Below are 14,949 nucleotides of genomic sequence, written 5' to 3' on the forward strand. Positions count from 1 at the left end.
AAGGCCCAGGACCATTAAGCAGTTAGAATCTTCTATCCGGCAAGAAAGGAGAGGAATGATGTCTCAAACACTCCAGCAGCTGGTCACTTCAGTTCCCAGACATTTTGCAGTTAGTGTTATTAAAAAAGAAGGGATTGGACACTGGTAAATATGGCCCTGTCCCAACTTTTTGAGGTGTGTTTCTGCAATCATTTTTTAAAATTACCTTTATTTTTTTTTCTTAACCACTTAAGCCCCGGAGGATTTGGCTGCTAAACGACCAGGGGGTATTTTGCGATTCGGCACTGCGTGACTTTAACGGACAATTGCGCGGTCGTGCGACGCTGTACCTAAACGAATTTGGCGTCCTTTTTTTCCCACAAACAAAGCTTTCTTTTGGTGGTATTTGATCACCTGTGCGATTTTTTGATCACACGCTATAAACAAAAAAAGAGCGTCAATTTTGCAAAAATAACAATATTTTTCACATTTTTTTATATGAAATTACCCAAAAAAAAAATGTAAAAATCAAAATTTTTTAACATTTTCGGCCAATTTGTTTTATGCTACCTATGTTTGGTAAAAAAAATCGCAAAAAGCGTATTTTTATTGGTTTGCGCAAAAGTTATCGCGTTTACTAACAAAGGGAAAGATTTCTGTCATTTTTGTTGTTTTTTTTTTAACGCGTAATGGCGGCGATCTGCGATTTTTTTTTTTTTTTTTTTTTTTTTTTTTTTTTTGCGGTACTGCGACATTGGGGCGGACAGATCGGACCCTTGACTGACATTTTTGACACTTTTGGGGTTACCAGTGACATTTCTACAGTAATCAGTGCTATACATATGCACTGTTACTGTAAAAATACACTGGTAGTGAAGGGGTTAACTTTATTTGGGAGGGAGGGGCTGTGTGTGTCCCTAGGGGCGTGCTTTCTACTGTGATTGGCTGTGGCTTGAGCTGTAAGGACACTGATCAACGGATCTACATACTAGATCCGTGTGATCAGTGTCTTTACACCGACGAGAATGACAGGCAGCTTGTTTACACAAGCTGCCTGACTTTCTCCCTCTCCCCCGCCGATCGCAGAGTGGCCGGCGGACATCGAGTCCGCCGGTCACACGCGCGGGGGGGTCCGTGACCGCGCGGGAGCGAGAGCGTGCCGGCGGCGCGCGCTCGCTCCCCAGACCCTCCCAGGCTAGTGACGTACCGCTACGTCACTCTGCCTGTGAGGGGCTGACCGCCGCAGTATATAGTCGTGCGGCGGTCGGCAAGCGGTTAAAATGGTAATTTTTGCTAAGTTTAAACATTTGATATGTTTTCTATTGTGATCAAAATATGGGTTTGAGATATGCAAATCGTTCCATTCTTTTATTTTTTAAGTAGATTTACACCTCATCCCAACTTTGTTTGGAATTGGGGTTGTACATTATACATAGTAATGCAATACAGTATGCTTAGATTTATTAAAGTAGAACTATAGAGAAAACCTTCTTCTTTCCAAAATGGGAAAAAGAATAAGGGTCAAATAATCCCTGTAAGTTTATTTTTCTGACATTTGTGTCCCATTGGGGAGATTTCTCTTCACTTCCTGTCCCGTAGCCAAATCAGGAAATGAGAGGCAATCCCTGCAAATTAAGGGAATTCCTAGGGGAAGTCTTTGTCCTTTTCCCAGATTTACTTCTGTTCTCCCAACTTCTTGATACTTTTTCTGGTGTTTCTATGACAACCTTTGAAATGGCCAAAATGTACTGTCCTTTAATAGTTTTCATATCAATATAATGTAATGTGCAGACTGCAGACATTGATCTACTTATCCTTTTTAAATTTAAAAAATGTTTTATTTTTTTTTCCCTTTCAGAAAGAAGAGGGTGAACGGAAGCCTCAGCGAGTCTCTCAGATTAGAATCCGTAAAACTGTTCCAAAGCCCGACCCAAATCTGACCCCGATGGGTCTGCCCAAACCCAAACGGTAAAAAGATGCATGTTTGACATAGTGGGACAGCACCATCTTAAACTGCTCTCTTGCAGACAGCTGAACCTGTGCACCTTTGGTTTTTTCAAAGTGTAGCAAAATGGCCGCTTAGTTAGTCTAGATAGTGCGTGGCATCTAAAAATCATAAAGTGATTGATTACTCTTGTAAACTGTGACATGAATGGGACCTTGTTGACATTGATTTTGTGACCATAAAGATATGAATCATAGTATGCATGTGATGATCAGGTATGATTCCTAAATAAAGTGTAGGTACATTGCAGAGGTTGTGGGGGAAGGTATGGTTTGCAATCAGTTACTTGGGAATAGAGGTTATAAAATTCTAAACAAAAATCGGGGCTTGTTCAGTATCGGCCTGTTATCCACTACCGTTGCTGCTTTTACTGCTTACATTTGTGACCTGATTTTAAATTTCTTACATTTACATTTTAGAATAAACAAGAAAGAATTCAGTCTGGAGGATATTTATACCAACAAAAATTACAAATCTCCCCCTCCAGCTCGGTAAGTTAAAGCAAAGCTTGAAAATATTGTCCTGATATCCCCTTATATGAAAATGGTTTGTTCATGCAGTTATGGTCATAATGCACATCTTAAAAGAAAGTCTGACTAGGTTTTTGTTGCATGCTTAAAACCACAAACGGTCATGAAAAGAAGACATTTAGCCAACTCAAAAAAGTGCAAATAATTCACATACCATCTATGGCTGGGTTCACATCTCTGTGGTTCAGTAATTCATATCCCCTTTTTTTAGTAATAAGATGCATAGTAGTACATTGCGGCATTCTGCGGTGCGAAGGGGGGTCGTTCAGAAAGGATTGCATCTCAGCGCACCAAAGTACATAGGGTGCGTTGTTATACCACTGAGATGTGCACCCTGCTTAAACCCTAGAACCCTTGTGCAGTAGAGTAGGGAGGTGTGTTTTGCTTATTTTTGGGAATAGCAGGGTAGTGTAGAGCCCTGGCCAAAGGTTTTAAGAATGTCACAAATCTTAATTTTCACAAAGCCTGCTTCTTCAGTATTTTTAGATCTTTTTTTCTTATGTTACTATGGTATACTGAAGTAAAATTACAAGCATTTCCTAAGCGTCAGAGGTTTTTATTGACCATTACATTAAGTTTATGTAAAGAGTCGGGGGCGTGGCCTGATGGCGGAGCAAGCAGCACACTAAATCCTAGGTTCTGAACTCCCTCTTCCCATCCTGCTCCGTTTCACTCCTGGATCACACTGCTAGACTCCTAGGCATCCTGTGCTTCCACTGAGCCTACAGCATGGTTAAGGATAGGACCGCATAAACCAACTGCTGCGGCTGGAACACTAGACAAGTTCGTTACTCAAAATGGCGCCGGCAACCTCGCTTCTTCCTCAGTCACAGCAGCTTCACTCCCCCTGCTGAATATACAGGAGGATTTCTTTCAGTCTGCAGCTCCTGGACTTCCTGATTCCCTTCAGGACCCTGTACCGATGGAGGAACTCATTTCTTATACAGTGGAACCAGGTGTGCCTGCAAGCCCCCCTGCTGAACCCACTCTGGCACAGATCATGTCTGTCATACAGGACTGTAAAGCCACACTGACTGCGCAATTAGAGAACATACATATTCACTTCTCAATATTAAAGCATGATGTTCAAAATCTGCGTGATTGCACTGAGGACCCCATAAGTAATGTAGAAGACACCCTTGCACCCCTCACTACTACCTTGCGGGAAACCTCCAGTGAGTTAATGGCACTCCGACCTAAAGTGAATGACCTTGAAAATAGGTCCCGCCGGCATATATTGCGCTTTGTGGGTTTCCCTGAAAAATCTGAGGGGACCAACCTGGAGCAATTCCTACATGGCTGAAATGAACCCTGGGCCAATATGTCATCTTTGGCTCATTTGCCTTTGAGCCGGCACGCCTCCTCGCCCTTCTCCTCCTGCGCACGCTCCGCCGCGACCCCTAATTGCTCACATTCCTAATTTTCAAGACAAAGGGGCTATTCTACGTGCTGCACGACTGAGAGGCAAGTTGCGCTACAACAGCCAGATCATTCACATCTTCCCAGATTCCTGTGCTGAAGTGCAAAAACAGCGCACTTCTTTTTCCTCTGTTTAAAGCCAGGCTGCAAGCTCAAGAAATTCAATATTCCATGTTATATCCAGCAAAACTTGGTTATCTATGCAAGCAAGTCTCATTTCTGCCTGCTGATGCCTCCTTCTGGCTGGATGAAACCTTTGGTGGCTCACAACGCTCTTGCAGACGTTGAATGCTGATGATCTTGCTATTACTGCCTATTGCGCTTTCCAGTTTACCTGTGGGATAATTTTAACACCCCCCCCCCCCCCCAGTTGTTTTCCTACACTCATCCTGTTCACTCTCCTTACCTTGCTGGAGGACAATCCTCTTCCTGGACACTGTTATCCCCCCCTCTCATCGCAATGCTGCTTATACACCTTACCCTGGGTACCGACCCACATGAGGAACCATGCTACACTCTATTCTTGATTACCTCAGGAGTGTTGCATTGCACAAGATTTCTTCAAAGAGGGTAACACCTGATGTTTCGTCCTTCATCCCTGTTACAATCCCCTACCTATATGTGATGTTCGCATCACAGGGTTTGTTGATTATTTTTTCTTGTTTGGGATGGATGAGCATGGCGGGTGGGTTGGGATACCAATGTGCTTTTATTTTTTTTTCTCTTTTGTTGTTGTTTGACAGTCCCAGTGATAATTGGTGATGAAGCAAATAACTTCTATAAGTGCTCAGGCCACCTGAATTTGGCTGGTGCTTCCCAAAAGTGAGTGACCAGAGTGTCGCAGATCAGCAACAACTGTGCACCCCCTTGTGAATGGGTGCTCACCTCAATGCAGACTCAATAGAGCATACTCAATAGAGCATAAACGCAGGGGGTCTCGGAGAAAGCCCGTCTGGATGGTTCCACCCCAATAACACTTATCAGGTCAGTGCGTCTTAACTCGTCATCCAGCATGATATGCAGATAGAAAAGACTTGCAATAGTGCTTATATCCCTCAAAACTTTTTATTCAAATAAAACCAAGATGTCGCACTCACATGTATCGGTGCATCTATGCTCCTTTATGCAGCCATGAAATACAGTTAACCAACCGAGGAAATACCGTGGTGGTGTAGTGGGAGACGCCGCAGCCGTATGCTTCCTGCTGTGTTCGGCAGCACGACGGTTTCGCCAGCAGTAAGGCGAAGCCCCTCCCCTACGCGTGACGACACAAGGGACCATGTGTCTTCATCAGGGAGATCAGAGAAAAAGATTTTACAGTACAATTACAATTTTACAAAAATCTTATTTTTTCACTTGCCTCTTGAGGATTGACCACAAGTTCTCAATGGGTTTAAGGTCTGGGGAGTTTCCTGGCCATGGACCCAAAGGTTTGATCATCGTGCTGGAAAAGGCATTGTTTGTCACCAAACTGTTCTTGGATGGTTGGGAGAAGTTTCTCTCAGAGGATATTTCTGTACCATTTTTTATTCATGGCTGTGAGCAATCATAAAGGGGATTCATCATAGAAAATTACTTTAACCCAATCCCTGTACCTTTTGCAGAATATCAGACTGTGCGTGTTTTTCCTGTAGAGAAAAGGGTTCCTTTGCTGCCCTTCTTGACACCAGGCCATCCTCCAAAAGTCTTCACCTCACTGTGCGTGCAGTTGCAATCACACCTGCCTGCCATTCCTGGCAAGTTCTGCACTGGTGGTGCCCCGATCCCACAGGCTAATCAATGGTAGGAGACGGTCCTGGTGCTTGCTGGACTTTCTTGGGCTTCCTGAAGCCGCCTTCACAACAATTGAACCGCTCGCCTTGAAGTTCTTGATGATCCGATAAATGGTTGATTTAGGTGCCATCTTAGTAGCAGCAATGTCCCTGCCTGTAAATCTTTTTTTGTGCAAAGCAATGATGATTGCATGTGTTTCCTTGCAGGTAACCATGGTTAACATAGGAAGAACAATGATTTCAAGCACCACCCTCCTTTTAAAGCTTCCAGTCTGTTATTCTAACTCAGTCAGCATTACAGTGATTTACAGCCTTGTGCTCGTCCACACTGACACCTGTGTTAACGAGAGAATCACTGACATGTCGACTGGTCCTTTTGTGGCAGGAATGAAATGCAGTGGCAATGTGCTTCTTTTTTTTGGGGGGGGGGTTAATTTCATTTTCATGGCAAAGAGGGACTTTGCAATTCCAATTCATCTGATCACTCTTCATAACATTCTGGAGTATATGCACATTGCCATCATAAAAATTGAGGCAGCAGACTTTGTGAAAATTTCTTTTTGTTACATTCTCAATTTTTGGCCAGGGCTGTACACATTTCTATTTTAGTGTTACTTCTGTAACATGTACATTTTACCTTGTCCTATAGATTCAAGAAAATTATTGTGACTGCAGATCATTCTAAATAAATTTAATTTTTTTTTTTTAACATTGATTTATCAGCTTTGAATCTGGAAACATTCAACTACAAAACACCCCCTCCTTTCCTCGGCTCCATAACACGAGGGGGTGAACTATTGTCCAGCAAGGGACAACCTAGGTGGGGCTGACTACTGTTGAGATTTCAGTGCAGCATAGGCAGCCTCTGCACTTGCACCTTCATTTAGGTATTTGGCCAGGCCATTTTTTGCGATGCAGCACTGCGTTAATTTAACTGACAATTGCGTGGTCGTGCGACGCTGTAGCCAAATAAAATTGATGTTCTTTTTTTTTTCCCCACAAATAGACCTTTATTTTGATGGTATTTAGTCACCACCTGCATTTATTTTTTTTGCTGTTAACAAAAAAGACAGATTTTGGGGAGAGAAAAAAAAAATGTTTTACTTTCTGCAATAAAACATACCCAATAAAATTTAAAAAATCGAATTTCTTCATCAATTTAGGCTATGTATTCTGCTACATATTTTTGGTAAAAAAAAAAAAAAAAATCCCAATAAGCATATATTGATTGGTTTGTGCAAAAGGTATAGCATCTACAAACTATGAGATATAGGTTTATGGAATTTTTATTTATTTTTTTGTTAGTAATGGTGGCAAACAGGGACTTACAGTGGGACTGCGATATCGCCGTGGACAAATTGGACACTTTTAACTCTTTTTGGGGATCAGTGGGAGGCGCTTTTTTTTTTTTTTTTTTTTTTAAACAGAAATGCTTTTATTGATGTTTCAAACATAAACAACACAGTATACATGTGAATTTTTTTAACAAAACAATTAGGATACAAATTGAAAAGCAATATTGCATAGTAACCAAGTACAGACAGTCAAAAATTGGAAAATGAAAGGCAGTAAACATAAGTAACCCGCACAGTCTCAATGCCACTTAGAGTGTAAGGCACTTTGTCCAAGAGAAGGGATTCTCCAGTAGGTAAGCAAAAGGGGACGAGGCAGAAGAAATAAAGTTGTGAAAGAAAAACAGGAGATGGAGGAACTAAAGAATGGAAAGCAGCGGGAACACCAGGAGACCACAGAGTGAAACAGTGCAGAAGCAGGGCCCAAGAGAGTAGGACATCACAGTACCGCCTGAGATCCCAGCCAAAGACCCCAAACCTTATGAAACTTCTGTGGACAACCCCTGCCCATGTAGGTGAGTTTATACAGTGGCAGAACAGAGTTGACCAACGTTTTCCCTGGGAGGGTCCGCCGACTTCAATCCCAGCAATATCGTTTTCCTAGCATAGCATAAAAGGTTAACAGTTGCATATGTTCCCGGGGGGAAACTGACTCACAGTTGCCCAGCAGTAACACCTTGGGGTCAAGGGTCATAGAGGAAATTCCCAGGCCCCGCATCTCATCCACGACTGCCTGCCAGAAGACCTGGACTGCAGGGCAAGACTACACCATATGGACGAAGGTACCAATCTGACCACAGCCCCTAGGGCACATATCCGAGCTGCCGGAGTATATTCTGGCCACCCTCTGAGGGATGTAATATGCTCTATGGAGGAACTTGAGCTGGATAAAATGGTCCCTAGCCGAGATCATCCTAGACACATAGCCGCCCAGCCCCTCCTCCCAGGAGTCTTCATCGAGGGAGGGAATATCTGTTCGCCAGTGGGCAAACAGTTGAGGGCAACCCCCCTGATCTGCAAGCGATCCATAGATAAACCGAGGAAAGAATATGATCAGCATTTTTAGAGATCAGGAAGCGCTCCACAGAGTTAGGAGCCAGAGTGATGGCCTGGGGGAACTGGGACTGCAACACATGCTTTAACTGCAGGTAACGAAACAACATAAAGGAGGGGAGGCCAAAGCGAGAACGGAGTGTTGGAAAGGGGAGTAGAACTCCAGCCGGCATAACCTGCTGAAGCTTGGTGATACCGAACCTATGCCACAACCCCAGATCCAGTGGGAGGCGCTTTTACTAGGGGAATTCATTGATCTATGTTCCTGCTTTTCAGGAACACAGGATCCATGCCTTCCCTACTGTCAGAACGGTCATCCACCTTGTTTACAAAGATCGCCATTTTGACTTTCTGCCTAATGATCGAGTTCTGGCGGACATTGAGTCCATGGTATCCGCAGATCAGCTCCCGCTATTTATAAACCCAGCAAGAGTGGGTCGCTGGCAGAATGCATACGCATCCCAGACCCGGAAGTGCAGGATCACGTACTATGTATCTATGAGAGCTGCTTTGCTGCTGTATATGTACGTTATACGATCAGCAAGCGGTAAAGATGGTAAATGTTAGGAAATAAGCTGGTATTTCAGAGATGTGCTGCCAATGTTACTTTGCATTTTTGACAAATGTTACACAGGATGACTCCCTTAGAAGCAGGATTATTAGACAACTCCATCTACAAGGATTATATCTATCAGTTGGCCTGGAGCCTGTTAATTGACAAGGAATTACTACACCAACCTGCTCAACTTTTTTTTTTTTTATTACAGGTACTTCTGCAGTGCCATCAATTTACGCAGCACTTTTACATATATATTATACATTCACATCAGTCCCTGCCCTCAAGGAGCTTACAGTCTAAGGTCCCTAACCCTCATACATATACATACTAGGGCCAATTTAGACAGGAGCCAATTAAACTACCAGCATGCCTTTGGAGTGTGGGAGGAAACTGGAGTACCCGAAGGAAACCCCAGCGAACATGCAAACTCCAGGCAGCTAGTGCCGTGGTTGGATGTAACCTAACAACCCTAGTGCTTGTAGGCGGAAGGGTTAACCACTGTGCTGCCCATGCTATAAGATTAAGTGGCTAGAAACTGAATGAGCATAATTTACTTTATTCACAACATATACACTATGGTTGTGTTTATCCTCTTATTTTGTATGTTTGTTTTTTTTCTGTGCACATTCTTTGACGTCTCATGTTTTTTTTTTTTCCCCTTCAGGAGCCTTGAAACAATATTTGAAGAACCCAAAGAAAAGAATGGTGTCTTGGTGTCCGTCTCTCAGACAAAGAGAAAACGCATCCTGGAGTTCAGAGACTGTACAATGCCCAGGCCAAAGAGGACCAAGGGCAAAGTGAGAGTCATGACCACCTGCAAGAGGGGGCGGAAAGCCGCCATGGAAGGTGTGCAATTGGATGCGCTTCTCATACAGAAACTAATGGACCTGGAGAACTTTTTGTTGGAGCAGGAAGCCTTAGAAGGGGGATTGGCTGCTGCTGAAAAGCCCAGTTGACAAAAGACTGATTTGCTGAAGATGTACACGAATTTTAAGAATTAGAAATGTTCATGTTGAATGAAGTTATTGGTGAGAGGACATTTCTTTCCATCACTCAATGTTTGAAGGATTATCAGAGAATATTGTGTGTACGTTAATTATTTTAATATAATTCTATTTTTTTTTTTATGTCCAATTCAATGATCACAGTCTCTCATATACAATATTGTGGAGACTTAAAAATTGAATGGATTATTGCTTTCTAAGATATGTGCATGTTCAGTTGGGACATAGTGACTTATCCACAGGTGACGTATTTTAAAATTGCACTGGAAAGCAAAGGATAGCATTAATGCACTTATTGAGATTGTGTCTCTATCTAGATATATAAATATTCTAGTTTTTCCATGTAAAAATAAAAAACAGGACTCTGTATTTGTTATATGGCATTGCAATAGAGGTAACGAGCTGTTTGTTGATGTGGCAGGCTTTTTCTGTAATAAAGGATCAACTCGCTCAAAACTTATTAAAGTTTTGAATGGGTATTGACAGATTGAATTGTGCCGGTTTCTAAGTCTCTCAGGGATTTTATTGGTGAGATCTTCCTACTAAAATCCTCAGTTCTGCTCTTTTCCCCAATATAGTTTTGCACCTCCTGCCACATTCCTCCTCATGTAAAATAATATCCAGCAAGCATGAAACCAGTAGTGGTCCAATAGAAGTAAAAAAAAAAAAAGCCAGTGGGAGAGTCCATGTGTGTGTCAAGCCAAAACGAATGTGTTGGGAGGAGTGACAATTTTAAACTTTCCATCTGTAAAACTGGAGCACATTTCTGTGCATGAGGACTTTAGATTAAGGGTGGCTATAGCTAATTTTTTTTTTCAGCCAGGGAGCGTAACCGGGGGGGGGGGTGGAATGTGGATTTCTCCATCCATACAAAACAGGTCAGAAAACAGCTGCTGATCGATGGAATATTTTCCAGCATATCCCTTTGACAAAAGTCTATGAAACAATTGACTTCTGTTGAGCAGGGAAGCCCACACACTAATGGACATTCAGGCAGTTTCTGTTGGACTGGCTTTGATCAGTGTATGGTCAGCTATAGCAGTGGTCCTCAGGGCCCACTAACAGGCCAGATTTTAAGTATTACCTTGGGGAGATGCAGACTAGAGTACTGCAATCAATGAACAGCAAATTAGATCACCTGGGATTTATTTCAGTTATCTTGCAAACCTGGCCTGTTAGTGGGCCCTGAGGACCAGGGTTGAGGACTACTGAGCTATAGCATAGCCTGTGAGAAAGACCAGACTTCGAAATGCACTACTCTGGTAGAAAAGTAGTTATATACTTCAAACATTCTGATTGCTATTGGCCACAATTGGGACATAGTGCTGTTCTGCCTTTTTAATGTACAAGGCTTTAAACAATTATTTTTAAATCTACTTCTGCCTGCTGGTTAAATGCTTTTGGCTGGAGAGTGTTTTTGGTATTTGTATTTCTTTTTTTATTTTTTTTCATTGCTTTTGTGTTCCTTGCCAGCACTGCTTAAGCCTAAATGGCACACAATGTTCTGGTGCAATGTTTTCCATACAATACTGGCTCTATATGTATATATTTGTTCAGCTTTTTTTTTTTTTTCTACCCACTGCACTTCTTTAATAAACGCCACATTAAGTGTTTTGAATTTTGCTGACTGCTGTTGTGAGGGTTGAGCGCTTCTATTTCCCCTCTGCGTGGTAGTGATAAGCAGTGTGCGCTTTTGACACGTACTCCATACACTGCACTTCTGTGAATTTGAGATAAGTTGGTTTGTGCATTTTTTGTTATGTTAAGTTATGGATCTTGAATAAATTAAAGCTGCTCTTACTCAAGTGATTGATATTTATTATAAAAAGCACACAAGCTTTTCTCACGTGTCTCACGTCTCAGAGGTGCATTCTATTACAGTTAACCTAAAAGTTTGTGTCTGAAAAATTGTACTAAATGGCTTTGCCACATCTTATTTATAGAGTTGTATTATCAAGACGTTTCTGCTGCGATTTGTGTTTTTGAGAGAATTGTATATACCGAATGTGGACTAGAACAAAATCCTGGGATTCTACTACATGAAGTAGATGATACTATTATCTGTAATACCCTGCAAAAAGTGTTTCCTGACAGCTCCATGTCTGTCTACCACTGGGTATACTTCCACCTGCAGGATATATTTAATAAATTGGACTCCCTCTCCTAGGCTGGCGTTCCTTTCTTTATCTCCTCCACCTCATAGGACCAAGCAGCTGCACTTACCTGGCTCAATAAACTTGTGGCCGTCTACCTGTTGCTCCAGATGCAGACCCTGCTTGCTGTAAGGACCCTTAAATAGGATTCCCTCCTGGGCGTTGTGGCTGGCATTTGGGATTGATGCCCTGCTAAATGCACGGCTGTTCCCAAGGGTGACACCATGGCTGTGCAACTGTCTGGTATGTTTTTTTGCCTTTTTACTTGTCTCTGTGATGCATGCTGCATCCTACTTCATTCAGTGATGTTTCTGTACATTGAATGGATCTGCAATGCTTCTTGAGTTTCATAGCAGCTTGGAGTGGAATGAAGGCACCTGCCTGGACGTATGATGGCTTTTTTGAAGTGTAATTCTACTTTTGTTAAAATAAAATAAAAAGGGCTCCAATTTAAAGCAGATGGGTAACTTTGAATATGCAGAGAAAAATGACAAAGCTCACTGCAGCATATGGAAGTCAAAAGTATTTTATTACACAATTATCAAAAAAGCAAATGAAAACCTTCACCAAACCATCAATAAAAACATTCACAACAACTTTGTCAAGAAGGTATTATTAAAAACAAGCCAGACTCTCAAACATTTGTCCATTCATGTTTGATAGGAAATTGATGTTAAAAATTAATTGATATGCATATTTAAAAATACCTTAGTGTATGAAGTAATGATCAAACCATAGACCTAAATTTGTGCAATTAGTGCATATACAATTGTGACATCTACAGTAAATAGTACCATATACTTCAAACAAATATAATAAATTAAATAAATACAATATTGGTGCTAATCACACACTATTGAGTGAAAGCTTTGGAAGAGGAGTTCCCCGTGGGAGAGATCTATACCCAAAGCGGATTACCCTGATTTAGGGGCCCACTATCTGGTGAGTGTAACACCAAAGAGGAATACGAGGGAGAGTACTGTGAACTACCGCACAACTGGGGTGTGTTTCTGGATCTGCTGCCTTATACAACAAGATATTGCTTTTTGGGCAGCATCATTAAAGGAGGAGTGGCATTTTTTGAGCAATGGACTCTAAAAGGACATTGCGCATAAGTGTATAATTTACACATTTTGAAAACAAACCCTTTTAAGGGTTCTCCTGCTGCTATTTTTCACTGCCAATTGGCATTTGCACTTTTTTGCACCTAATAGCATTTGGCACTTAGTCACTTTAGTACATGCACTCACACCTTAGCACCAATATTGTATTTATTTAATCCATTATATTTGTTTGAGGTATATGGTACTATTTACTGCACGTGTCACAATTGTATATGCACTAATTGCACAAATTTTTGTCTATGGGTTGATCATTACTTAAGGTAATACACTAAGGTATTTTTAATATTCATATCAATTAATTTTTAACATCAATTTCCTATCAAACATTCACACTTATTTATTTAACACAGGGGCAGCGCCACCTCCCACTTGCACTTCAGCACATTTATTCATTGAGACGCCGCCCACGGGTGGTTGTTTATAGTGGGGGCAGCAGGTAGAACTACGCACATAATATAGATCCACAGTGCGGGACAAACGCCTAACACAATTTATCCATTCATACCAAGGGACTAGCAGCAAAATAAAAAGATGGTATGAGGGCACTTCAGCTCAACGATTACAAAAATTGGCTTGTAAGCATGCGATACCATGTCCGCAGTATGAAAGGGAGCCGAAAAAAAAATTCTCCAGTCCACGGGGTACAGACCATCAATAGATGTTAGAGGGGAGGTAATAGTGGTTGCTGAAAGCTTAAGGATGAGCTGAGACGCAAAGACACAGGTGAATGGAGGCTCATACAGAGTGTAGCAGGCAAGCCAGTAGGAGCATTCATGCAGCTTAAGCAATAGGGGCGAAGGCGCAGCAGATCAAAATGCAAGTTGCAACTTCCAACACTGCCATATAGTGTTCAATAGGGTGGTGTGTGAATCCGGGAACCATGTCCCATGTAACAATCTCACCCACAGTATAGCTGATTTCAGGCACTGCTCGATACTTCGAAGTCCCCAGTGAACAGACTTCCGCCTGCCATTTGTCAGTGCACTAGCTGAATAGCTGCAATGCAGAAGTGATCCAGTAGGCTGTCGGGTCCACTTGGGATGAAACGTAGCAGCTAATGTATGAGCCATGTTATTAGCTGGAGAGACCGGGGTCACATGACATGATGCAATATCTTAAGTTACCAGATGACTTGAGTAACATTGTACATGTTATGTCATTTTTAATGTTGAGTTCCTCTTTAGACTTGCTTAGTATCCCTGTTTTGTCAGGGATTTGATTTTTACTGAGACAGATCATTGTGCAGCAAGCAGTAAAACTGTGTGCTGCTTCCTCCTTGTATTTCTCACTGCCAGTTTGCTGCAAATCCATTTGCTTATAATCCTAAACTATGAGTGTCACCTCATTCTGATAGCCAGTCATTGCAAAGAAGGAGGTACGGGCACTGGTCATGTAAGTTTTTCTTACTCAGGTGTATAGGAAGCGAACTATGCGCACACCTTTATTTCTCATTATCGCATAGATCTGTCATTTTTGACAACTGTTAATTTTGGCAAATCGGATATCTTATCAGCGACAATTAACCTTTATTTTGTTTCTGCATTATCCCACCCTGGTTAGCTAGTTAATTCCAGAGTTGTATAAAGTACTCAAAACCCATACTTGAGTAAAAGTACAAGTGCTCGATCAAAAAGTGACTTGAGTAGAAGTGGAAGTGCTCAATCAAAAAATGACTTGAGTAGAAGTACTAAAGTATTCAACATTTTTTGTACTTGAGTATTGCAAGTAGTTTTTAAAAAAAATTTGCTACTCAAGTACTGAAAGTAAAAGTACCAGTAGTTTTGAAAAAAAAATTGCTACTCAAGTACTGAAAGTAAAAGTACAAGTACTGTGTTATGTAGTTATTAAAGAAAGAAGTCAAAAGTTTGAACATCATATTGTTTTTTATTATTTCAAATGCAGCTTTTATTCATACATACAGTAGCATTTATTTTTGTATGCGCTGATAATACACATGTTTTGAGCTTCATGAAATCTGCCATCTACTGTTCTGGCAGTG

The 14,949-nt window shown here is 41.5% G+C and overlaps 1 protein-coding gene across 1 annotated transcript in view; it reads left to right on the forward strand.

Moving 5' to 3' along the window:
* The window catches only part of PRR14L (proline rich 14 like), a 78,167-nt gene extending 68,378 nt beyond the window's left edge, over positions 1-9,789 (forward strand). Inside the window, exons 6-8 of the mRNA XM_082263281.1 lie at positions 1,838-1,947; positions 2,404-2,475; positions 9,334-9,789. Of these exons, the coding sequence (XP_082119407.1) occupies positions 1,838-1,947; positions 2,404-2,475; positions 9,334-9,625 (474 nt within the window). The 3' untranslated portion in view covers positions 9,626-9,789. The remainder of the gene's footprint in view (positions 1-1,837; positions 1,948-2,403; positions 2,476-9,333) is intronic.
* Positions 9,790-14,949: the final 5,160 nt, after the last annotated feature.

This window comes from Pelophylax lessonae, assembly GCF_965119305.1.
Source record: "Pelophylax lessonae genome assembly, chromosome: 1".
NCBI lineage: Eukaryota > Metazoa > Chordata > Amphibia > Anura > Ranidae > Pelophylax > Pelophylax lessonae.